We start from the raw sequence: 27,927 nt of genomic DNA on the forward strand, positions 1-27,927 counted from the left end.
GAATAATTTGTGATAGAAATAAAACAACGATTTTATAAACAAATGTCCAGACGGACCTGTAATGGCTGACACAGGCCTATCTACTCATTTGTACTTTATTTCTAATTGATAAACCACACGACAATCATCTACAGATAATGGACACCTAGACATCGATTCTAAATATACAAAAATGAGTATTAACAGCTTTAAAATTATGGCAACACTAACTGTGGGTATATGAACTTTTTTTTTTTGTAATTTTATATAAAAACACAGCACAGACAACACACGATATTTGAGATATGATACGATATTTAACATATTTATTTTAATTACCAGTAAAAATACGAATATGGAATATATTTTTTACATATTGAAAAAAAAATTAAAACCGTTAAATAATTTAAAGTATTAGTGACAGTTATATCAATGAATACAGATTAAATTCTGATTCTCTAGTGGTTTGATGAACTTGAAATTATTTAAAAATAAATCGTCTTATTTTCTACGTACGATAACAAGTATAACCATATTAAACGCGCTAACATCAATACACAATAACATCAAATAACAAGCACTACCTTAATACTTAATGAGCTACATTTTAGTGCCCGGCTCAATTAGCGACGTACAATGTCATAGATTTTACATCATTTAAATTTACCTTTTATAAATCGTAATACTAATAAAATATTTTAAAAATACAAATTGTTAAGAAATTTAATAATCACATTTCTTCATTCATTGCCCTGGAATGAAGAAATGCTATTCGAATATACTTATTATGTGATAAATTAAAGCGTAAATGAAATCGCTTAATACATAAAGCACTTAAAATCATTCTTCGCGTCAAAGTAATGAATTGTATAATTATAGTCTGACCAGCATTTCGTGTTACTTATATACAAGTAAAACACACATTATATACATCTACACGTTCGTTGTTAATTTCTAGTTTTTTTTTGTTTAAAGTTCTAAACCTATACTTCATAAAATCCTATTACATAACATACTCGCCTTTATAATATGTTATTATTTAATGAGTATATATTTTATTACATAAGTAAATGATTGGCTATTTCATATAACTATCAAATATATATATTTTATTCATTAATATAACATATATTATTAAATACATTCTTGTATTTTGATTAATTATATATAATTTGTTTTACTAATTTTATACGAAGAATATTTATCTCATTTCAAGATACCGTTATATAAACATTGCCCTTGAAGACCCGTACGATTCTTATGTTATATTTAATTATAATTTAAACCTATAATATATGTATTAAATATTAAACACTTCATAAAACTTTCATAATATGTTATATATGTATATATATTGTGCTATTCAGCGACAAAACTTTCCTTAGAAATGTTTTTTTTATGACGACAATATATATTAAACTATAAATAAACTTAGTTTAACTATCATATTGTTATTATGTTAATATCCAAAGCTCTAAATATCCAAGCGTTTTCTTAAGTAATCGGAAAATATAAATGATTATATTTCATAAGAAATTATATTCACTAACGTTAATATTTCAACACTACACTACGGATTATCCTAAAGTCATAATGAGATCCGTCTTTATTCTAACACGTTACGAGTTCAGGGCCTGACGATAGCTAGCAAAATGCTTTACTCAATGAATCTCAAAATCTTGTGTGCCATTGAAATGTGCCTAACAAAGGATCCCGATTAGGAATTTATTATTTATTATTATATAGATTACAAAAATCAATTCATATCTGTTGATAATCGACTAAATGTACATTTTTTATTATTTTGATTGGCAACAATAATAACATGTCAGTATTTGTGAATCATGTAAATTTAAACAAGCCATTCGATGGTAGGTGGTTTTGTTTGTAGTGTCGGATAGCTTTGGGTGGTGAGGTGGTCAGGTCACAGGCTGCACAGCGCGTGGTCGGCCGGTGGTATGGAGGTTTCCACCGGGCGTATGATAGTCTTGAATCGCTATAACAATTTGAAGTTTTTTTTTTTATTTGCGATAACCACATCTACAGTACGACTATTAAACACTTATTAATTCACCAATTACAGATATGATACGCGCAACAGTTATAACGTAACATACAGTCTAGTTGCTTGACAAAAATATTTTGTAATAGCTACTAAATACTAAACATAACAAAACATATAAATATATTCTAAATAATAACAATAAAAATACCATCATTAAAATCCAAGTACATCATAAATGTTACGCTTAAGCTTCGATTCGGTTATTGTCATATTTAAAAAAATAAAAGTTTATCAAAATCGATCACTCGTTTTTGTTATATTAGATTAGGTTCAAAATGTAATTGACGTTAAAATAAAAAAAAATAAAATAAAACATTTTAACAATAAATTAAAAACACATCGATTTAAATAAAATCACAATAAAAATATGTAATTGAAGAATTCATAAAATGTGATCTAAATAGACGCTAAAAAAGTCTGATGAGTACTCAATACTCTCAATATTTTATAAGAATTTTCCCACTCTTATATAATAAGACATTTTACTGTGTATAAGTAAAATCAATACAAAGATAATCTCCCATTTACTCAAATATTTTAAATAGTCTTTGTTCAAATCATTAATATTGTAGACTTAGTAGAAATTCCCAAAAACTCGTCAGTGCTATGTCGCGAAAGGAGTAACTAACTAACTATGGTATAATGTATTTTAAGTCGATAGACCGATATGACAATAGGACTTTTAGTTTTAGATACCTCGCGATGAGACGGTCAGTGATATTTCGCTTATTTTGATTATCAGGGTATACTCACGTTGATACAATTTCCAGGAGTGATCAGTAGCTTGTAAATGAAGTATAGCGGTATGCAAGAGACGGTAGTGCCAGTCATGAGCCAACCTACACGGATGGACCAGCGTGGAAACACGTACTCGCCGCCGAGCATCTCTTCGTGGGCCAACACCGAGAACACGAACAGCACTAGGAGGAATACGGGGCTGAAAGAGAAAGAAATTTCATTAAAATTGTTTTTTTAATGGGAGTCCTAAACTCTATGAAATGCCAGAACTTAGATTTTATTTCTTATCTGTATCTATTCAGCGCGGTTTCACCCTCTTTAAACTCACTGCTTCTCAAATATTTCATAATAATTTCAAGCACAAAAACTATTACATTTTAATTCCAATGGTTAGGGAAGCATTGAAGATGTAAGGAATGTTTTTTAACGATTGTCTTTATTCGGAGATTATTAACAATGAGGTAAAATTGATCATAAAATAAGAAGGCTTTCTTATTTTAAGTTTAGAAAGTAATTAAATTATCTTTACCTGATGTAAGACCAGCACGCCCGCCAAAACCAGCCAGGTTTATGTCCCAGCATGCTCTGCACATCTTCGGAGAAGCGTCCGACGCCGTACACCCAGCACACGCCCGCCGCTTCCGCAAATACCACGAACAGAATCGCCAGTCCCGGACCGTACACATTTAGAAGGTCAACTAAATACACGCCGCCCTAAAACATAATTGTTCTCATATAATACTTTATTTTAACATAGGGTATTATATTTTATAATTATATCAAAATATTTTTTAATCTAAGTAAGGCTTTTAATCATGGAAGTGTTATATAGGATGATTAAAGGTGTTTGGGTTTGATTGACATTCATGTTAGGAATGTTACATATTAGTAAAAAGTACTGAAATTGTCTGAATCTGAATCGAATTGTCTCTGATTATAAAGAATATACTAGTCCCGCGCAACTTCGGGCAAATGCAAGTCACTCATCTACATTTGGCGCCAAAACGATGAAACTTCTTTTGAATGATTTTTTTAATATGAAATAGTATACTTAGTTCAGTTAGAATTGGAAATTACTTTAATTTTGTTTACGTTTTTCTTTTTTTTTTCTTATACCATCATCACTCTCTAACCGGCCAGTAACTTTTTTCCGCTCTCTAAAATTAATTATTCGTTAAATCGTAATAATTTAGTATATTCCAACAAAGAATCCTATTTCATTTTCACCAATCAACGTCTACGGCTGGAGCTCTTCAAACTAAGACTATAACTGATTTTTTATATACAGCCATCATCCCATAATCACTGGGACGAAAGTCGGCTTGCGCTATTAATATATAAGAAGATGTACAGTACAGGTACAGATAGTACGCGAGAAGTTTATGATAGAGTTGGGTTTTTGCCGAGGGACTCTGAAGTAATATATAGTTTGATGTAAACAGTAACTAAACAAGATCAAGATCTAAAGAGTGATAAGAATTATAAATTTTTATATATTAATTATGTAGTATGTCATAAGTAAACATCGAAAGTAGGATAAATGTAAGTCCTTAAATGAAACGAAAGCGAAGTATCCATTAAATATACTCTCAGTTTGCCACACATCGCCAGGTCATCCCTCTAAGAGGGAGATGAATTATGCAACGGAATACATTCTCGCCTCCAACCCCGGTGTCCGATAACAGACCGGTAATTTATTGAATACATTTAGTATTTGTTTTTGAGATAAAACGGACAGTCGTTAAGTATATTTTTATTTAATTCTTACTTATTTTAGCAATGGACGTAAATGATAGAAAAATGTTAGTTTACAATTTAATATCATAAATTTTATAAGGCAGGTCTTTTAAATATCGAAATGAGGTTAGTCGTCAACCGATGAACCCTGTTGTAAAGTATTAACGGTCACGAGATTAGAAATCTCTGTCCGGTACGAGCTATACAATAGCCCTTTTGAATTCAAAGTCAGAAAATATGTAGATACAAAGTTAGTAGCTAATGCATTATTTTTCTTGATTGAATCAAATCAATTTTTAAACTGCTGTACTGTAAAAATATTCATTTTTATATTGCACAAAGAACGTTTGTAGTACGTTCTTTAGACGCTTCCTAAATCGCAGGTACGATGTACTCTTAGTATGAAGCCAGAATTTTGTACATTAAAATAAATATATGTTATACAAGTTTCAACCAGCGTGTTAGGAGGGGTGGTGAATATTAGCCATAAAAAAATAATGCAAATCTTGCTTCATACCCATCAAATTCGGTTCAGCGGTTCAACTGACAGACAGACGGATACTTTCGCCTTTATGCTATTAATTTACTTATATTTCCGTTAAAAAATCTTATTCAATTCTAACCATAAATGTATGAATAAATAATAAACTTACGTATGTGGTCGTTGGGAGGGCACATATATATATGAATAGCAGTAGAAACGCTACAAATATCTCCCGGTGGCGGCCGAGTACTCGGGGATACTCATCACACAGGGCGGTCGTCACTGCTTCTAAACCTATAATAAATTACTTGTGTAAATTTATGATAATTTTGTGTAACTTCGTTAGTAATATAGTGCTGTAGCTAACTAGGGCGATGATATTCGCAAGGCAGCGGGTAGGGATTGGAGGAAGGGAGCTGACAGTCGAGCTCAGTGTTGTGCTATTGGACTATGTCTATGATGAATTACGATGGGCTGAAGAGCTGATAATTATAATGATGTCATAATAAAAAGTAAAAATTATTTACGTATAGAATTGTAATGGTAAGCTTATGACACCAAGATTCCGATTCCGCTGGTCGTATCAATTATTTTGTGCCAAGATATTTGGTGAGATTTGTTGTGATAAAAATCGAAGCGTCAACTACTTATGGATACTAAGATGGAGATGGTTTCGACCATATTATGTTTGCAAAATAAATATTGTAAGTTTTCGAATCTTACCACCAAAAGTGCTATCAAGTCCAAGGGTGATCAGCATGAGGAAAAAGATGATGGCCCAGAACACGGAACCGGTCATGGTGGCGATGGCTTCCGGGTACACGATGAATACCAAACCTGGGCCCTCTAGGCCTACTTCTTCGATGCTCTTGTTTTGTACGTGGGCCATGTAACTACCGAGACAAAATTTTAACAATGTTAGAATATTTATTTGTCCAAAAATCCTATTCTAAGTGTTAGATACTTCTATATAAATTATATTTAAAAGTTATGGGCGATAAAAAAAGACCATTACTATGCTGAGACTTCAATAATAATACGAGCATCTTTAAAATCGATAGCAACATGACTGAATAATAGAGAAGAAAGGAGCCTCTCGAAAAGCGTACCCTAGAACAGAGAAGATGACGAATCCAGCGAGGAAGCTGGTGAGGCAGTTGATGGAGGATGTTATAAGCGCGTCGCGGTAGCAGTTGTTGTTAAACTTGTTGTAGCTGGACAACGCCAGCAGCGTGCCGAAGCCTGGGCCCAGGGAGAAGAAGATTTGGGATGCCGCATCAATCCATACCTGGATGTAATAAAATGAGATAATATTTCAATGAAATAAGGATTTTTTGAACTTGAAAAAAGGTTAATACGTAATCTATTTAATTAAATTATAAGGTTTTATTCGGATAAATTGAATAGTAATTAATTAAACCAAAAATTTATAAATTTATTAAGTGTAGCTTAAGGTATGCTAGGTATGTTTAATAATAAAATATTTATTTTACCTTTGAGTTCTGCAGTTTGTGCCATTCTGGTGTAAGATAATAGCGGATGCCTTCAGCTGCTCCTGGTAGAGTGACTCCTCTTGCCAGAAGAATCAGTAGGACAACATACGGTGCTAGTGCCGTAACCCATACCACCTAGTCAAAGTAAGGCAATAATACAAAACTACTGACGTCTTATAGTTAAATAGCAAAAACGCCTTTATTATTATCTACAAAAGATTCAATGCTTAGTAGCAACTGTTCATGAGTTGTGGTTATTTAGAATAGGTTCTAATAACATCTGATGGGATCTCACAGATATTTTATAAATTTAGTTTCTTATTTTTTGACTTTTTTTATATTTGTGTTACAAAATGAAGAAAATGAAATGGTCTAAGTGAAAATTCTCTAACTTACCTTTCCAGCACTTCTAACACCCTTCCATAGCGAGAAGTATACCAGCACAAAGACCCCAAATACGCACAGCGCTAGAGATGGTTTGATGGGACCCATATCATCAAGCCCGTTTGATCGTTGCTGTTCCAGAACGTTGCGCCTGATTGAATAAAATTTCGAATATTAATAAACTTTATTAAATTGAACAAATTAATTTATAATCACAAGACCAATTTAACAGCTCGTCAATAATGGATTATTAAATAAAATATATTTTAGTTTATAGCCCAAAACAAATATATAAAAGGCACTCACTCAAAGAATTCTTTAGCAGGTGTTGAAGAGTTGGGGTTGATCTGAGGCGAGGTGACGGGCATGCAAAGAGGCGTATTCCATTCATTATCACAGCTGGTCCAGGGCAGCACGGAGTTGATTGACGCCAGAGACGCTATTAGATAATACACCGCCCAGCCGATAATCGTGTTGTAATACATACCCATGTAGATGTCGATCATACATATGGCGTACCCAACACCTGTGATACCAAAGAATAATTAGAGATTATTAACACCAATACGTCTCAGAAGAGGTGTACTAGTAGTTAGTAAAAAGTAATAAAAATGTCTATGATTTTTTATTGTCTTTGACAGTATGTGAAGGCTATAGTAGAGTAGGGTCTATGCTGAAGGACTATGTAATAATAGTTGCTTAGTATGAAACGAAGAATACACGATTATACGGAAACGTTTCGGGCGTAAATATGTTCGTGTAATGTTTGGTATATAACATAGTCGCTTCTTAAGAATTGTTTTAAAACGTATGCTCTAGACGATCCTATGCACTTAATTTGGTTTTAAATTTAATTCATTGGTCCCAATTTTTTATTAGTTGCATCGGTGTTTGAAATGGAATTAAATGTTCAACAAACGTTATTACGTTATCTGTTCGATCGTATCTGCTGTAAAGCGTATAAACCATTTATCTCTTAACAATAAATCTTCAAACACTTAAAATCGAATTAGCCGTTTCTATCAGGCGGCAAGTCTCGCTTGCAAACTTGCGAAGTTGGTTCCATGTTTGATCAAATCAACGCCATCTGTCGGTAATCAAATAATATCAACGCGCTCGCTAATTGGTTTAAATGTCGCGAGATGGCTCGATTTATACGCATTGATAACAAATCTTACTTCGCTACTTTGAAATCGAATTTCCTAGTTACGAGGTTCAAATTTTGCTCCAGCTTCTTTGACCGAATAAATAATAATAAACATTTTTTTGGCGTTCAAATATTTGAACAAATTATTTTTATGCACGATATTGTTTAACGTACTTATCATTAAGGAGCGCTTTCTATTTATAAAAAATATTTGGTAGTTATTCTCCCACAAAGCAGCAAAAGTTTCTGACCGACGAAAAAAAGACCGCGGCAAAGTCCGTTCTGAATGGTGAGTGGTACTGGGCACACACGCATAAGGAACATCATATTAGATCTAGTACTTGACTAAGATCAATGTCAGAAGTTGTTGAAATTTCTGACATAAATAGTATCCATGGGCCAAAGAGAGACACAAAAATGTGGCCCATTCGCATTCCAAAATTAATTAAATCAAAGGGCACAGTCATATATGTTCCCAAAAAACATTATGAATTTCGACCACATTCGTGAACCGTGTTAACAATATTTACATGCGTGGTTCGATTGAGGAAAGCGGCGATAGCTCTCGATAAGGGAGTGACGAGGGAATGATGCATGGAGTGAAGATAAGGGTTACATATTCGTTGTTAACATTATACAATCTAAATTACGTTCTATTTGATATTTTACACAGCATTTACTGTCCTAATATACGTTACATAACTTACTTTTAAATCTGCATTCCTTTTATATAAGAACTAACTTCGTAATTCACTTGTAAAATTATTAAAAACAGACTTATGTGACTTAGGTGATACGCTATTTTGGTGCATCTACCCCTTAAATTTGATAAATATTAATTCCTATAGCCAATGTCACATATGACTTTATAACATATTACAATCATTTTCGGTGGTCAGTTTCGAGTTTATTATTACAGAATAGTTCTACTGGTTCATATTGAGAAATATAAGACTTATATAATTTCCATTACAAGGGCAAACAGGACACATCTCGTTTTATTAATTGGAAAACCAGTTTAATTGACTGAAAATTCTCGCTAGTCACCGTTAATATAAACTATATTAACCGAACGAAGCACTGCAACAATAATAAACAATATAAATAAATATACCTTCGCAGGGGTAAAATTTTCACAAAGCTATTTCCTCTCTTTGTAATTTTTTTTTCGAAAATCTTCGTTCTGACGATCTATATAAAATTTTAATTAAAGTAGACATAACTTCAATAATAATTATTACTACACAATTATGTCACTAAGTTTAAGCGATAATTTATTAATCAATGGTTTCTGTTAAGAAATGTATAACTTTACCTGACTTAACGTTATGCGACGTTTTCGTAAAGACTCCGGAGACTAACTTAGAAGAGAAAGGTCATTAAAATAATTATCTACCGACCGAAAGTAATTGTAACTTTAAAAAAAGTTAGAAAGCAAAGATGAGATAAATTATAAAGAAGATGGTTGTCATTTCTTTGCAATGGCTAGATTGTCACGAACGTTTTATTTAGGAATGGAATAGGGCGCTTGTGTACACAAAAATGTGTTGAAGGATTGTAGGCCTTTTGTAATACTACATTAAGATTAAAATTCACTTAATAGGAAGTCAAAATTCTACCACCGGCTTGAAAAATACTTAACCATAATACATTACCATGAGAAATAAGATAAAAGATGGAATGAAAAATCAACGTAATGTTAAAATAATGTATGGTGCAACGTTTACTACGTTCCATAAATATCTATGAGTAACCCAAGTCGAATACAGTTAACCTCAAATACTGTTAAAGAAGTATTTAAATATAAATAGAGTTAGTTTAAAAAGTTTAGTAGTACCTTTTTCTTCTCAGTTTTTTTAATTAATTTTCTTTTTGGTTTAGGAGCTACTGACGAGCTTTAGTGTTATTAATAAAAAATGTAACTTTTGTATTATTTGATTGCTAAATCTTTTTAATTAAAATTGTGGTGCAACGTATTGATATAAAATCTTGAACTATTCCTCTACAGTGTTGATAAAATATAGTGCCAAGTCTTTTTTTTTTAATGATAGGACGTTTTAGAATTTTATCATTAAGAGAAATCGGTAAAAGTTCAATAGACGACGCGGTCGGACTATTTCAAATGACCCTCGCGACGAGAGCAACTCAAACATTTGCTGAAGAGATTTCGCGTCCCGACTTCTCAATATACAACTTGCTAGCTACGTATTTAATTCTACCAATGTTTATAAAAAAATATATATACCGAACTTGTTTTTGATCTTTACCCAAATTGATATAATCAGAATCCGAACATATTTTATTCAAAAAGATTCTTGATATCACTTCTGAATCGACTTGCATCGGGATATTTTTTTTAAAATCAAATATGCAGGCAGATAGGCGAAGGAGTCAATAGATGGTAAGACATAACAAACGACCAATCCAGATGGGCTTGCACAAAGCCCTATCACGAAGTAAAACTTAAACGTAAAATTTAAGTAAAAATGAAAAGCTAAGTAGAGCTACCACCAGTTCGTTGTGTATATTGTATTGAAATGAAACGGCAAGAAATTCAGTAGATACTCATTTTCTCAGATAAAATTCATACTCACAATAAGTATATAATAACAGTTGTGTCCCGCAAAGAAATCAAATTGGACGAACTCAATGCTTTGGTACAAATAACCGTAAGACATACTTGTAGATGAATTGTAACTGAATGTGAATATCTAAGCTATTTAAAAAGTTTTTGCCGTTGTTCTTCCATAGAAAATTCACTTCTCAATGGTTGGTAACTTTTTATTAAAAAGTTAAATTATTCAAAAATGTTTTAAGAACCTACTCGAATTCATTCGATTGAAATGACTCATTGATTATGAAACGCGAAATAAAATAACGAAAATTAAAGCTAGACCTAAATCCGTCGACGTAATATTTTGATTATCGATTCGACTATTGGCATTAATTGATACGTAGTACGATTATCGATTTTATTTCGTTGAATATAAAAAGAACCTTGTTTAAAAAAAAAAAATCTTTGTTTTGTTATTGTTTTTAATGCATTGTGTTTATTATAATTAAATTATTATATTTAGTTTGGTATAACGAGACTAAATTGTATGGTCACTGGCTAGTGTCCTAATAAGTATATGATCAAATCTCAAACAGTCAATAGGTTAATTTATTTTTTTAATTTTAACTTGTTTGTTACATTAGTTACTATAACTCAAGAGTAATATACTTTATATAATATAGTGTATTATATGGGGGTATTAAGTCCTAAAGCTACATTTATACTAACGTGATATATATTGGAAGTATCCTTAAGAACCCAAGAGGCAAGTGGCCTCTATTTCATACATTTTAATTTCATCCCTCCAGCGTCCATCCCCACCATTTGTCTTGCGTTAAAAGCATTGCTCCTGTATATTTATAAAGGCCGATGTCATTGAGTGAAGTGAGGAAAACAATTGATGTGAAATGTTCTAGCATTTTACGTCTAGTCATGTCCTGCCGACTGGATATTTATCTTCTTAAAACCTTTGGTCACTTAAATGTATAGATCGGTTCATTTACTGACATTAGTGTGAGTGACTCTCGTTAAAAGATGTCCTAGTGTGTGTGAGATGATAAATGTAAATCAGGTTATATTTGTTAACGCACCGATAATTTGACGACCTCTACGTTGAAAGAGGCCTACTCTTCGCACGCCTTTTTAAGTAAACCGATCTATACGCTTGTGTTTTAAGAAAATTACAAGAACTAAAATTCGCGTGGCTTATAAATAAATCTTGAAAATTATATAAATTAGTAATAATATTATGAGTATCATGATTTATGAGTCCGATTTTAATCTGGTAGTACATTTCTATGAAGTATTTATCTTCAAAAGTGTTAATATTGTTGTCGACGTTATTAATTCTTAGTTTAGTTGATTCAAACTTTTCGTATAGCAAAGTTTGTAATAGTTCGTAAAGATGGTGAAATCACAAATATTATGAAAACTAACTCACTTATCTGTGAATGATTTGTTTGAGAATCATATAAAATATTTACTAGACAAAATAAGTATTACCTTTTCTTTGTATAATTGTTTACACAATATAGATTTTTACTCGAAGGACTTTCAATAAGTACCGGCGAAATATTAATTCCCGCGGGCTTACGGGAACGAATAATTACTTAGCTGAGGCAATGAAGATATCGATATATTTATACTTTGATCATCCCATCACTATTCTTAATAAGAAAATCGTCCTCAATGCCTTTTTTCATCAATCTCGTAATTCCGAATCGTTCTTCGCCAATTTTAAATAAATATTTTTACTATATTTCGATCATAATTCAATAGAATGAAATGTTCCTTCTTGTAAAATTTATTTTACATGAATTCCGTTTTAGAATTTTATACGCATTTTTTATATTAGGAAAATATTTTCTTAAAAGCGAGTTCTTTATTTTTGTATGTTTTACATAATTTTTGCGTTAAATTCGGTGTCGGTGAGTAAGTTTTTCTTCAAAATTTCTAATTCCAGTTTCAAAAACAAATTGTAAAATGAATAGTGCGTTTACTGTCGTATAAAATAAATATCATATATAATATTGCTATTTCATAATAATAATAAATAAATATGTACCTTTTAAAGCTGGGCATATTCTTTTCCACAGCGTCAGACATCCACAACGATGGTACTGCCCCAACGCTAGCTCCATGAAGAATAATGGAAGACCACCAAACAACAGCATCACGCAGTAGGGAATAAGGAAAGCACCTGGGTTCGAGAAATAATATAACATAATTCAAATTATGAGCCGAGATGGCCCAGTGGTTAGAACGCGTGCATCTTAACCGATGATTTCGGGTTCAAACCCAGGCAGGCACCACTGAATTTACATGTGCTTAATTTGTTTATAATTCATCTCGTGCTCGGCGGTGAAGGAAAACATCGTGAGGAAACCTGCATGTGTCTAATTTCAACGAAATTCTGCCACATGTGTATTCCACCAACCCGCATTGGAGCAGCGTGGTGGAATTTGCTCCATACCTTCTCCTCAACGGGAGAGGAGGCCTTAGCCCAGCAGTGGGAAATTTACAGGCTGATTATGTTATGTATGTTTTATGTAATTCAAATTAAGAACATGTCTTAATACGTTAGATATTTTATACCAACGTGTGGAACTGATCTATCTTCACGTTGAAGTAAATTATTTTTATTAATTTTCAATACTCTCTACCACCAGTTTGCATGATACATTCAACTGATTGTAAAGAATCAGCTCGGACATAAATCGCACCATACAACGATAAGATTTATATTATGATAAATTGATTAACTTGTTTAAGTTACTATCGAAGTAAACTTTTTGCCTCAGGTAAGTTAAATATTTACCATTAACGTTTGCCATATACAATTGCCCTTCATAAGAAAAAAAAAAACACTGATATTCCTGTAATCTAGAGTTCTTAATTTGAAATAAACAAATTACTAATAGATTTATGAGATAATGTATTCTTACCGCCGCCATTTTGATAACAGATGTAAGGGAATCGCCAGACATTTCCAAGGTCAACAGCAAACCCTACAACCGCGAGCAGGAACTCCGCTTTCTTCGCCCAAGTCTCCCGCTGCCTTTCCGGAGTCAGGGACACCACGATGGATCGCGTCTTGTGGCTCTGTTATGATATGATTATAATGTTAGAATATATATCTAATCCTGGCGACTGAGCAACGCTAGTAGTAATTGTTTAGGCTAAACGGCATGTTCTTTATTTGAAACCTTGAAGAACGGTAAATAGAAATGATAAATCTATTATTTATCTATGTGCGTAAGCTGTAAAGATACATGTGTGTGAGTAGTGAAAAATATATTTAATATAATAAAAACAACATTTAAGATAATCGAAAATCAATTTCTTCATTTCGTAATTCAGTTTATAAGATCAGAACACCATTAAAGATACTTGTACGCGTCAATATGTCAGTATATCTGTGGTTCCACTGGCTTACTCACCCTTCAAACCGGAACACAAGAATATTAATAGTGTATGCAATAATAATATAAAAAAATAAAATAAAGTATTACCGCAAAGGTACAATGTATGATGAATGTACACCACATAAAATGTACCACCAAGTACGTTGATCAGAAATTGCATTGTACTAACGTTGTTGGCGGGTGGAGGCTGCGCCGGTGGTAGAGCGGGAGCTGTGTCGGGCGCGGTCGGCGAGTCCGGCGGCGCGGACGGCATCTCCTCGCTGTCGCCGTTCCGCCGCTCCGGCCCCGGGCTCTCGCCCTGTACACAATGACCAATCTTAATTGTCATAAATATTTGCAAACTTTAATTTCCCTAACCTTAAAAATTATACCTACCTATATTTACCTAACTATATTATTGTTAGCATTATTTTATTTTAAATTAGTTACATTATGATAGCTGTCTTATCTGTGTATCCTTAAAAATAGTTTACCATTATAATTCGTTTTTAATTATTTAACAAAAAATTTAATCAATATAAAATATACAAAATAATTATTAAATGTTACTTTAAGAAATATTAACCGTAGCAATTAAGATGTTACTTTCTGTGGCCTTGTAATTCTTACTTACTCACCATTCAAACAGGAATACTTACCGGTAGAATATACGACTATTACGTAAGTATAACGTATGAAATTGGCAATTAGTGATGTTTAAACTTATAACCGTGTTATAATTATTATCTATAATGTATTTTCAATGACTGTCTGTTCCATCTTTGATCTTTGATTCTGAATAGATGTTCCGTTTATCAGATTTAAATCATGAATGAAATATAATCATAATAAAATAAAGTGAAAATATTTATGAGTCTTTCATCTTTGCATGTTATTATTTTTGTATATTATTTAAAAACTGGTATGTATTAAAGAAAATTATTTTTTGATCATATTTTCTATACAATTTTTTTATTGTATTGTTAAAAAAATTAAAGAAAAAACATTCTGCTTCATATTGAACTTCATAACATTACAAACATATATAAAGATGTTATGGATTTAATAACGGTAAAAATAAAAAAATAATTTTATTTATGCGAAACGCCTATCAATCGTCTTTAAAATATATATAATATTAATTTTAAGCTATCTGTGTTGTTAAAATTTGTCGGTTACGTTTTTAAAATTTTATTTCTAGAGTTATTACAAGTTGATTAAATAAACACAAGTAACAAAACGCCAGGCGTGCGTTAAGATGGATTAGCACATTACAAGTGGATAGATCGCATCAAATAGTCATTGTATTATTGTGTAATAATATATTTTGCTTAATCAAGGACTTAAGTAGTTAGTATACTGTTAAAACAAACGTCATTTCAATTCTGGTCACAGTTGAATTCCAATTTTAAATTCACTGATTGTCGAATACGTTCTTACTGAACAGCTTTACAGTTTAGAAAATCTTATTTACAAATAGAAAATGAAAGTGACTCGAAGCCACAGTTTGCTTGTTTGTGTAGCGAGGCTGCGCCGGCAAACAGCTGCGCGTTGATTGCTTTGCAAATAAAAATAATGAAGAGTGACCCTCACTGCTGTAGGACTTGTTGCCTTATTTAAAAATATTTACCTTATTCTATCGTACTTAAATCTTATTGAAATTTTAAATATATAAGGAAAAACGATTAACGTTTTGATGGAATTGTTCAATTTAAAATTCGTTTTTAAACCATTTCAAAAAGTTTTATTAAAAGAGGTTCTAACAATTGTCATAAAAAAGCAATTATTTATTTTCCTGTTATTCTGGAAGACACTTATTTGAAGACCATTGCATGTGAATAAAACAAAAGAAAATATATTACACCAATCAGAAACGCTTTAGGTCCTTAATTAAGTACATAAAATAAATACGTTTAGTCGTTTAGCGAGAGCTAAGGTTTATTAAGAGAGGCGTGCGTAGAGTAATGAAAATGGACGTGCTAAGAAGTCTGTTAATCAAACACTTTAAATGTGGGCTTTACCTAAAAAGGAGTACATTGGAAGAGGCGTTTGAGTTGATTTGAGTAATTTGTGTTAAATACTCTATGTAATAAAAATTGTATCAAGGAAATAGTGTAGACTATACATACTTATATTTTTAATTCTTTAATATACACTTTTTAATTGCAAAATAAAAAGGCAAGATTACGGAAATGATTCTTCTGTAATTAGTACAAAAAATAATTTCAAACATAAGACACTAGTAGAGAATTAAATAAATTGTTTTTCATTTATAGTAATAAATATTTTATGTTTCGTAGCAACTTATGTAGCAAACAACGCTACGAATGTTGTAGCGTTATGAGATCAAGGAGTTTGTTACGAATTGTCAATAGTTAGCGTATAGTTAAAGTTATCACATGATCTCCAGTGTTTGCCAAAAAAAAACAAGTTATTAATAAATCAATTTAGTCTGATGTTTTATTTCATAGATTCCGTTTAAATTCCATACTAAGGGCGAAATGAGGAGAAAAAGTAGGGGATTAGTTTCTTATATCGATTTAATGGCACTGTTAGAAATTCAACAATACTGTAATAAATATACCTATAAACGTTAGCACTTTATCGTTCTATTTCTTAATATAAATAACAATGTTAAATTTGTTTCATTCGTACTTTTTAAATATTTTCATTTTATAGTTTCATTTTAATACACATTAAGCTAATCTTACGAGCAGATATTTGGTAACAAAATATAAAGAGATAAAACACAAAACATCGAAGTAAGCGGAATTCCTCTCGTTTACGGCCACTTCAAACGTTATTGTCAGTAAAACCGAAACTGCGACTTTTACATAAATGCATGCACATATTTACATCGCCTATAGATGTGTTTAAATATATTAGATAGAGCGTGTTAGGTGAAGCGAAATATTTCGCGGATAAGTTGATTCTAAGCCAAGACTATCCGTGAGATTTAAATTGGTTTTTTGTTAAGCCAAAGAAAAAAATATTAAATTTTACTTGATTAAAAATATTAACTCACTTAATACTTTATTTTACACCACAAAGAGAAAAAAAAAACATCGATACACCCTTAATAAAAGTAGCATACAATTATATAATTTTGGCGACCTAATCGCTACATAGCGATCCAGTATTCAAATTGATTTATAATAGAAAATATGATAGAACTTACGGAAACAATAATTGACCGAACGTAAAACAAATCAGTTAATTAATGTTTTCGTAAGTTCTCATTAAAATTATGTGAGTTTCTTATTTATTTTGCAATTATTAAACTTAATCTATGTTAATTGTTATTCTTGATCCTAAATAATTAATTCCTTAATCTTCTATCTATCTATCTATCTATATATATAAAATAACATGTCCTGACTAACTGATTCATCATCGCCGAGCGTAAACTGTTAAAGTAAGGGGCATGAAATTTGGATTTGGAAATTCTAACCCTAAGGGGATGAAACAGAGGTTGAAAGTTTCTATGAAAGTCCGGCTTTTTTTTAAAAGTTAGAAATATGAAACTTTATTTTTGGGATATTAATGGGGGTGAAAATAAGGGTTGAAAGTTTGTATGCAAGTCCGTCATTTTTTAAGTTAGAAAAATGAAACTTTATTTTTGGGCGACTGATTAAAAATGTTTAGATACGTATTTAAGCGTTCCTGAATATTCTACCCTAACGGTGAAACTATGGTAGTATACAAAGAGGTCTTAAATGAACGTTTATTTGAAGTTAATCTGTTAATATAACTTCCATGCGAACAAAGCCGCGGGCAATAGCTAGTTGATCTATAAAATTAAATCTTATTTTACATTATTAGACTCTTTCCGATCATGTGAGTTGTCAAAGAGTAAAGTCAAAGTTAAGGAAATTTGAACACTCTTTTTTTTTTTTAAATAAATGGATCAATGAATCAATGCATAAATTATGAACATTTAAATTCAACAATTCGAAAAGATAAATAGATGTCTAATGTAATTGAATAGGAAATTTCTAATCACTGTCAAAGTTTACTTAAGCTGTTTCAATCGTATTTTATTTTACATTTCTCTCTAAACTTAAACTTTAGAATATAGATTTAAAAAAAAGCCCCGTTGTTGGTTTTTTTTTTGTTAGATGTATAGTGATGTTTGATCACGTTATGCCAGTATGTCGATAATATGTTTTCAGCACCGGGTGCTCAAATATGATGCTAGATTCTCATTGGTTATTAAAGTAGTATGTAAATAAAATTTAACATTAATCAATATTTCAAAAATATATTTGTATAAAAGGACTATTTATTATCGCCCCTGTTTAGCAAATGTCATCGATTTTATCATTGGCATGGATCTGCTTCCGTCAGGCCTGTGGGCGTAGGTTAGAAACACACGTGGCAGAATATCCTCTCCCACATGCCGAGTGGGAGATAACTAGTCAATAAAAAAGAAACTACGAGAGCTGCGATTGTTCAGTAGTTACAAGTTACAACACGTTAGTCTTAATAGATAATTTTAAGTTCAAAAGAGTACCATTGAATTTTCATGTGCTTAGTTAGTGTTTATAATTCATCTCGTGCTAGGCGACGAAGGAATACATCGTGAGGAAACATATTTGCTACCCGTGTGTCCACCAACCCGCAATGGAGTAGCGTAGTGGAATAAACTCAAAACTTCTCCTCGATAAGTATTATTAGCCCAGCAACGTATTTGAACCTGTAACCTTTGGTTATGATCTGCGTGTTCTACTGAGCCATGTCGAGCAGACTAATTAAGTCTTACGCAATTGTAAAATAAGATGAAGTTTCATAATTGTAACGTAAACAACTTTAATTTCGTTACGAAAGACATCAAAATAAAACATAATTTTGGCTCCAGTCATAAGATGACAGCTTTTTGAAACATATATATAAATAAATAAAATTGAAGTGTCTGTCTGTGCTTACCAAATAAGTGGTTCATTTTAATATAATATGCCTATTTGTCAGTCACCGAAACCAAAACATTCATCTTTTTTATTTTTGTTTGTCTATCGGGTTATCCGTGGTAATCTTCGAAACGCCTCAAATTACATATGCAAAAAAGGTAACGTATTATAAAGAGTATTCCGAAGTACCTTTTAGTCTATGTTTTATCAAAATCGGCTGCGTTATTTCATATATAATTAGTACATTTAAAACCGCGAGGCAAAGCTTAATAAATATTTATATATAACTTTTGAATTTCAATCGTATCAGTATAGCAATTATCCTAGTGACTTGTGTTCTTTTCCTTGGTATTATAGGAGTGCTATTCTATAAGAATTCACTTCGTATCTCACTCGTAAAATGTTGACAACTGACTTACAGTTGACCATTTTGATAGGTGTAACGTCGGGTATCTCATTCTGATATTGTAGGATCGTGTTCCTAATAGAATACCAAACGTTTATATCGTCTGTACCGAACATAATTAATTCGTGTACAGAATACCTCTACAGTTATTTAATACAGAGTGTGAACATGATTTTTTTAGGAACAACGATCATTGGAATGCCCAAATGAGCTTTATTGATTGAAATCTAATCTTAAGAAAGGACTTTGCTCAGAAGTAGAACAGTTAGCGGCATTTATAAAAATCATAGCAAATTAATTGTTTATTTAAAATGGAAAAAAAAAAAATTAATACTTAGTTAAGTCCTAACTATAAAAATATATTTTGTAAGACAATTATCACTTGGGACATACGCAATGGCAAGCCCAGTAATGTAAAGCATTGCGGACGGTTCACAAGGTCATCGAAGGCGTGCAGCATACCTCATGTGGAATAACTTCGTACTAACATTTGACCCATATTCATGGTGAACATCACAGCGTAAACATGTGACGAACGTACACAAAGATACATAAACATAATTAGAGTGCAGGGAACGCGTGTACGTAATTAAACGGTATAAAGTGAAAAACGTTTTCAGGGTTTTCATCGTGTATCGATAAAAAAAATTAAATTTGCATGTCTGTCTGTCTAAGTTCAACCAGTAACCGATGTTTAGCATAAACGCTAAAGCTGTTTTCATTCTTTTAAATGAAAAATAAAAAAATAAAAATGTTTTTGTAGAATACCTTATTAATTAAGAGTTAAAATTGTTTTGCAAAACTATTTAACTTCACTTTTAGATAAATGTACTATACATTCATTCAATCGAAGTTTTCTAAATGAATATCTCAACTTTTTAAATTGAATGGGCGCTATAATCGTCAGATACGAAGTCATATTATCCTATATATATATATATTATGAATTTTAATATGTTTTAATGGTGGTATTTAATATATTTAAGCTTTAAGCTACTCGTATTTGCAAGCCGGTCTGGGTACTGTTTGGGTACCCACCTCATTATTATTGCATTTCTGTTTGAAAAGTTAACCAGTGTTACTACAGCCTTATGGGATTTTACATCGTTATTTTTCTGTTTAAATTTAATCAAGAAAATACAAGTTAATTTTTTCAGTATAGTTTACTTATTTACTTAATTCTGTAACGTTTACATCGAATTAAAAAAAAAAAACAAATCTGTTATAATATTATTATTTATTTACGGATCAGACAAGTCGAAGTCAAAGATATGATTTCATCTATCTACAATGATGGGAACTGTAGTCTTCCCGTGTGTGGAATATAACTCTACAAATAACGCAACTTGTGCTAAAATAAGTAATCGTGATAAACCGAAAGAAGTTGCGAATAGAATTATCTACTTATAAAATAAATATTTACTAAAAGAGTGGCTCACTCTTCACATTTATATGATCCCGATGTTCCCTGGGTTCAGAACCGATAAAAAAAATATTGGGATTTTCTATCGGAATATCTCAGCAACAACCCGGAATCTGGTTGTTGAAAATGTGTACACTCCTGTGTCTCCGAAAGCACGTAAAACCATTGGTCCTGCAGCTGAACTCCTTCCGGTAGTGTTGGATTTGCTAAATCCCAACTGATTATAAAAGTGAGGCAATAGAGATTTCACCTGTATTGGCGCTCATACTTGTGCACAATAATATGTCCGCCGCGCCGTGGCCGCAATCGGTCAGGGACATCATTATATGGTCAGGTCTTTAGTTAAAGAGACGTTTAGTTAAATAGTCAGTTCATTTAGTTTATTTTTATTTTGAAACTTATCGTAAAATCTCGATTTAATTTATTCGCTTATTAGTTTTCATTTAAATGATTAAAATAACATTCATTTTGAAATACGAGTCGCTTTGTATCGAATTTCGCGTGGAAGTTTGAATTTGATGTCACAGTTAGTACGATACTTTTACTACATAAACATAATACATAATCAGCCTGTAAATTTCCCACTGCTGGGCTAAGGCATCCTCTCCCGTTGAGGAGAAGGTATGGAGCATATTCCACCACGCTGCTCCAATGCGGGTTGGTGGAATACACATGTGGCAGAATTTCGTTGAAATTAGACACATGCAGGTTTCCTCACGATGTTTCCCTTCACCGCTGAGCACGAGATGAATTATAAACACAAATTAAGCACATGAAAATTCAGTGGTGTCTGCCTGGGTTTGAACCCGAAATCATCGGTTAAGATGCACGCGTTCTAACCACTGGGCCATCTCGGCTCTCTAACTACGTTGTAATAAACTGATTCGCGTGGTCGAATCTGTGACAAGTGACCAGACATTTGCTATTTGCTATGTTTTAACATTTGTATAATAAGTAATGATTTATATTTAAAATAACTTATTTCATTTGTTATTTACATTTTTTACGACAATAGAAATTTCTAGTCGTATTTTAATTAATATATTTCGTATTATAAGTACAATATGTTGTTAGACCACAGCAGACGAACTCGGTGAAATGTTATCTCAAGTCTGATACAGTTGGTAACGAGATTCATAAGTTTTGTAACATTGTCAACAAAACCCATTGATAACTTAGATACATTGAAACTTATATTAACTCTAAAGAATACGATTAAGAACAGATTTAGTATAACAACTACTGCGCTTACTTTGCAGAAAAAAAAACAATCAAAATACTATTTCATTAAATAGGCTCTTAGAAAATATTTTTACATTTAAAATTAATTAATTTATTATCAGGATTACCATCAGGAAATCAAATGATTACTCTTTCCTATGAAAAGCACATGCTTATGTTATGCTTGGCGAAAATTTTAATGTAAAATTTTTCAATATTTCTTTAACTAAATTATCATTATGAATCGACAAGCTTAACTTAAATATTAAAATTTATATGACTGAATATGTATCAATTAAAATTTAATTTAAATTATTTCATTTGATATAACAATATTTCAAGATTCGATTTCGAGGTAACGTTTCCTACTGGAACATTTAACTTCTGTAACGAACACGCTGCACTAAGTTTTGTAAGTAAAAAAAATATATTATGTTTTGTCTTATTTCTGACATGCGAATGAGTGAAGTTTGTATAAAAATGAAATGAAATTTTTTACGAAAAAATCTACAAAGCATTTTGGACAACGAGTGTTTGAACAGGAATGTAAGGAAAATCGGAATTTAAAGGGCTGAGGAATAAATCACAAAAATTAGACGTACAATAACAATGGTTCCGTCCAATTATTTATTTGGTCTTAATAAACTAAATTTTTAACGGTATTCGTGATTATTAGATATTAAATATTTGTTTCAAAATGTCGATTGGAAAATGCTTGTTGATTAATTTATATTTCGATATAGATTCATTTTCTACATTGCACATTTACATAAAAAGTATTTTTAAGACAGATATACTAATCATGTAATAATTATAACTGGCAATCATTAAAAAAAATCTAATAAAAAATACTTTATTTGAGTTTGGAACCTGAAGAAGAGTTATTAGCGTCCTTAAACTTTTTACTCAATAACTAATCTCTTACCCACGATCCGACAAAGATATCTCTTTGAAATCACAACAATCTTCAGGACAATCAGGTCATATGGACTTGTTTAAATAATTTTAATTCTTTTTAGCTTTTCCATTAGAAGATGTAACTCTAAAATGACTCGCATACTATACTTTGTTTTCGTTGTCTGTTTGTTTACGTTTGACCATCAAAGGTTCTCGCGCGGTCAGAACGTTTTCAGTCTCGTTGACGAGCAAATATTTCGTAACAAAAAAAAAAAAAAAAACTGCCTTTATCTTCTTTGTCTTTAAAAAGGAAACACTTTTACTTTTTGACGAGTTATTTCTTTTTTATATTAGATTCCTTCGCGTTTGTTTATTTTAAGAGGAAGGTTGGTTTTCAGTATAATGTAAGTATTGTGGACTTTAATTTTTAATTAAACAATAGTATGTGGGTTGCGGGCCAGTAGCGTTTGGTTATGTGCACTAACTTTTTAAAAATTGTACTTATTATTTTGATTTGGAAAACGATTGTTTGAAAATGTCGTAGAAAAGAAAGTTCAGTTTACAAATCTGTATTTACTTGGGCGGTGTGTGTACTTAGGCGGTGTGTGTACTTGGGCGGTGTGCAGGCCATAATCTGCCGCAAAACAGCAATACTCAGTATTAATGTTTTGGTTTGTATTATGAGTGAGTTGATACCCAAGGTAAGTCGGCGATATAAGGAATGGTTAATATTTCTTACAGCCCCAATGTCTATAGGCGATGGTGACCGCTCACCATCAGCTGCCCCAAGTACACATATATAATAAAATAAAGAAAATGACTCTAGACGTGCAAAAAGAGCTACATACATAAATATGGACTTAAGAAAATCGACAATATTAAAAAAAAAAATTAACTGAACTGTTCTATGTCATACTGAAGTTTCTTTAGAAGGTTACTATCGGTTAAGAATGTCTATTATATATTTACAAGTTTATAATTAATATATTATAATTATTGCCAAAGAAATACACATTAGTTAAGAATTATTTACAACAAACTACTTACTGAATATTTCCAATAGTAATAGCCATGATCTAGTATCTATTACTATAGTAATACGAGCTGTCACTCCCAATTTTACCCTCTCAAGAGTTGAATTAAAAAAAAAAGCAGCTTACATCTTTCCACGGGACTCAAACTCCTACTAAATTTCATCAAAATCGGTACAGCAGTTTAAGCGTGAAGAGGTAACAGATACAGTTACTCCCTCATTTATAATATTAGTATAGATTTGATATCAAAACTTATGTTCACTTAGAAAACGGCCAGGGGCAAACTTTCCACTTACAAATCGCTAGGCTGGTGAGTTTTTGAGGCTTAGCCTAATAGTTTTATGGAATGTAACTAAAATCTCACTTCATCTATTAAGAGGGCTTATCAACTTGTTACTTATTTAAATTTACTACAAAATAATTAACGAACGGATTATTAACAATCGTGAATAGTTTCATTTATTTATAAACTTAAATCGTAAATATATTTCAAACTTTTTTTTTAATTTGGAATTTTGAATAGTTTTTTTTTTATTGTTTCTTTTTTGTTATTATATGATGAGTTAGCCAATAATAGTGATGTACATACATTTCTAAGACTTTGATGCATATATAGAATTAGATACTTTGTATATCACGTTGACTTTTCAAATAAATAATAAAGAAAATAAAACTATAAACTACTATTATTGGTATTTTTACAGTTGAGGATCGATGTGATGTATCCAGTATAGAACATTGATTAAAATATCCGTAAAATACTTTATTCAAGTAGGCTCTTGTGAGCACTTTTGTATCGTAATTTTACAGGATTAAATTAAATTGAAGTCTACTTTTATTGCGCTATTGTTAAAGAAATAATATATCATATGAGTATATTACAAACATATACATTTTACGCATGAAGGCACCAATCGCTAAATTCGTGTTTAATTATATTAATTAACATCACGAGGTAACTGCATGTGTCAGACGAGATAAGGCCTGCATACCCCGCATTGTTGAGAGACGGTTCAAGCTACGAATTATACTCAACTACGTATAAATATATAATGCAAAAGTTTTATCAAAATGGGACCATTTGTGCACTAGTGCTAAAGATATAAATTGTTACTTATAATATATAAATTCTTAATGTATTGATAGATGTGCGTGAAAATGAGACAGTCTAAATCACTAAGTTGTTTGTTAAGTGCCTTACCTTATGTGTAAGTAGTCGTCAGCGTTCAGGGGATAGAAAGCTCATGTCGAAGCGTAGGAGATGCGTCATAGCTGGATGTGTGTATCGCGCGGTGTCTGGATGCAAACTGACGACGATACTTCACCATGAAGGCACGAGGGCTGCTGGCTTCGTGGGCGGGACTTGGACACGCCCATCGCAACAAGTTGCTCCCACTGGATCAAGTCTGATCTTGGAATTATTCCACTTCATTGAGCTATATATACATGAAAGGGGCTCAGAATTTATTTTATAATTTCTTTGGATTATTTTATGGTAATAATTTAAAAAAAACACACATTCAAATGGGGTATCAGTTTAGGTGATCGACAAGCAAAATTACAAAAAATATTTTTGATTAATTTATTAACTAGTATTATGTATTAAGAATACTTAACCATATACTTTGACTTTAAAAAAATATTACTCGCGAAAAATTACTAATATTAATTTTAAATAAATGTATATAAAACCTATTTACAAGTTATTATTAACTAGCGACCCGCCCCGGCTTCGCCCGGGTGCAATGCTGATACTAAATATACTACAGAATGTCTTACAACGTTCACAGTTTATCATTTATTAGACAAAACAAACCGCTATGTCCCTTCGTTTTAAATCTGTAATACCTTTACCGAAAATATTCATTTAAATTACATGCTGTAAAGTGCCATATTGATCTATATTAAATGCACAATGTATTTCAAGTAATTGGATAAGGATTCATGTTGTATTGCTTAAAATCGCTTCGAAAATAAGCCATTATTTCTCGTAAAAAGTAAAGGATAAAAAATGGCTATTGTGGGTTTTCCCTAAGAGATAGACATATACCATCGCAAACTTTTTTGTAGACCTTTTTAAGTTGTACAATACTGTAGTACATTATTTTGATCTATCTCGTAGGGAACAGACAGCGTTTGCAATGTAAGCGCAAAAAAAATGTTTATTTACGACATCACTTTAGAAACCTCTACAATTATCAGTGTATCTCTACTATAATGTGCATGTATTATACATATAAATTATAAACCTTCCTCTTGAATCAATCTATCTATTTAAAAAAACCGCATCAAAATCCGTTGTGTCATTTTTAAGATCTAAGCATACATAGGGACAGACAGCGGTAGGCGACTTTGTTTTATACTGTGTAATGATAATAAAATACCGATTTGTCTACAATTAATTAATGTTGTATCTGTATTTCCTGTGACAGTCTGAACTAACCCTAAGGCACGGTATAAACAACGCTCCGCCTTCTATGTGATTTTTCTAGATTGGACCAATCTAAGATACCTTGAAGCAATGATCGATGAAAGCAATCAACTGTTCCGTCTTTCTGATCTCCTGACTATAGCTATCATTTTGTACTCGAATAAATAATAAAAAAAAAAAAATAAGAATATTGACTATGTCTTGCAAACCACAGATAATATTGTATTAGTTAAATCAAGTAAAATTTTTTTTCAATATATTCCACTTGCTTGTTCTTTTTGGAATATAACATATGTTTTAGAAAGAAATATTAGAGAACTGATTAACAAACTATGATGTAAAATATTTAGCAGCATTTTGTTTCGCAACGATAATTGCGGTTTGAATTTGAATTAAGAACTTAAGAAGAATTTCAATTTCAAATGATCTGGCAGTAATACTTTAATTTCCATTGAGTGCTGTCAAATTATCCCATACGGTCTTAATTCTTGAAATTTCAAGAAGATTAATTATTAATGTCTGGTTTGAGTCAAATCTACTTCTCACTCGACAATATCTAACCGTTGTTTCTAAGAAAATAACTCATACAAAATAAAAATAAATAAATTATCTTATATGCTCAACTTACTAGTAGTAGTTTAGACTACGACTGAAAGTAATAAATTAATAAATAATAATAATAATATAAATAAAATCTAAAAAAATCATCAGCGCACGTACCTACACCATTTATATTTTAAAACTGTCTTTCTATCTTTATCTATTTTAAGATACGAGCACTAAAATATAATATGAACGAGTAAATTATGATAACATCTGTTTTGGTCAAAGAGATCTCCACATGCGGGCTTAATCTCGGTTGATATTAATAACATCTATGCGTTATGATGTAATGAATATAATTATAATAGATACCTGACCCGATTTTACACGGACGAAATGATATAAATAGATAGATAGATAAAAACTCTAATATACTTAGGGAGATTGTGAACACAATTTCTTTATGATTTCCTCTTTAAGACGGAAATTACTATGTATATTCTCATATTAATACGTTTGCTTTGTTCCACTTTATATGACTGTTACACGAACGGAGGAATATGAAATTTAACACAGTTAAAGTTTAAATATATAAGGAATGCAGATCATTAATATTTATATGTAACATGCGTCAGATATAAATTAAATGAATTGTGCAGTGCAATAAAAATCATTACACACACTACTATGCGTTTGACACACACATATAATTATATATATAAAGATAAATCCCTATTTTCCATGGTCACGGCATCACGTATTTATACACGCCCTTTTTTGTTATTTAACATGTATAATGTAAACACTTGTAGTGGTGTATCACACCGTACAATAATTTGTTTACTCCTTTTACTTCATAATTTGTTAGTGGTCACAATGAGTGACCACTGGTAGTGATAATTATGCCATAAGAAACGTTAACGACCGCGCTATCATTATGGTGGCTCTGCAGCCGGCAATGTCAATTGACAACGTTTAAAAAAGGAGGCAGTACGTTATTTTTTCATTTCTGCTTCTAACGTTGATGTTCATAATTCTTCAGAAAACGACAAAAATGGCGAAGCAGGCAGAGCTCTGCTT

General features: G+C 31.5%; 2 protein-coding genes across 2 annotated transcripts in view; one reads left to right on the forward strand and one right to left on the reverse strand.

Moving 5' to 3' along the window:
* Positions 1-27,927, forward strand: part of LOC113397811 (uncharacterized) — a 168,688-nt gene that overhangs the window by 73,320 nt on the left and 67,441 nt on the right. The gene's annotated exons all lie outside the window — the stretch shown is intronic.
* LOC113397814 (sodium-dependent serotonin transporter) lies at positions 1,760-25,170 on the reverse strand. The gene is made up of 13 exons (XM_026636330.2): positions 25,075-25,170; positions 14,176-14,304; positions 13,527-13,683; positions 12,647-12,781; positions 7,187-7,406; positions 6,893-7,031; positions 6,497-6,631; positions 6,113-6,291; positions 5,727-5,896; positions 5,173-5,297; positions 3,312-3,496; positions 2,798-2,981; positions 1,760-1,975 (listed from the first exon to the last, which is right to left on the reverse strand). Exons 2-13 carry the CDS (start codon positions 14,257-14,259, stop codon positions 1,904-1,906), a joined length of 1,785 nt encoding a protein of 594 aa, XP_026492115.2. The 5' UTR covers positions 14,260-14,304; positions 25,075-25,170; the 3' UTR covers positions 1,760-1,903.

Source organism: Vanessa tameamea, chromosome 13 (genome assembly GCF_037043105.1).
Source record: "Vanessa tameamea isolate UH-Manoa-2023 chromosome 13, ilVanTame1 primary haplotype, whole genome shotgun sequence".
Taxonomy (NCBI): domain Eukaryota; kingdom Metazoa; phylum Arthropoda; class Insecta; order Lepidoptera; family Nymphalidae; genus Vanessa; species Vanessa tameamea.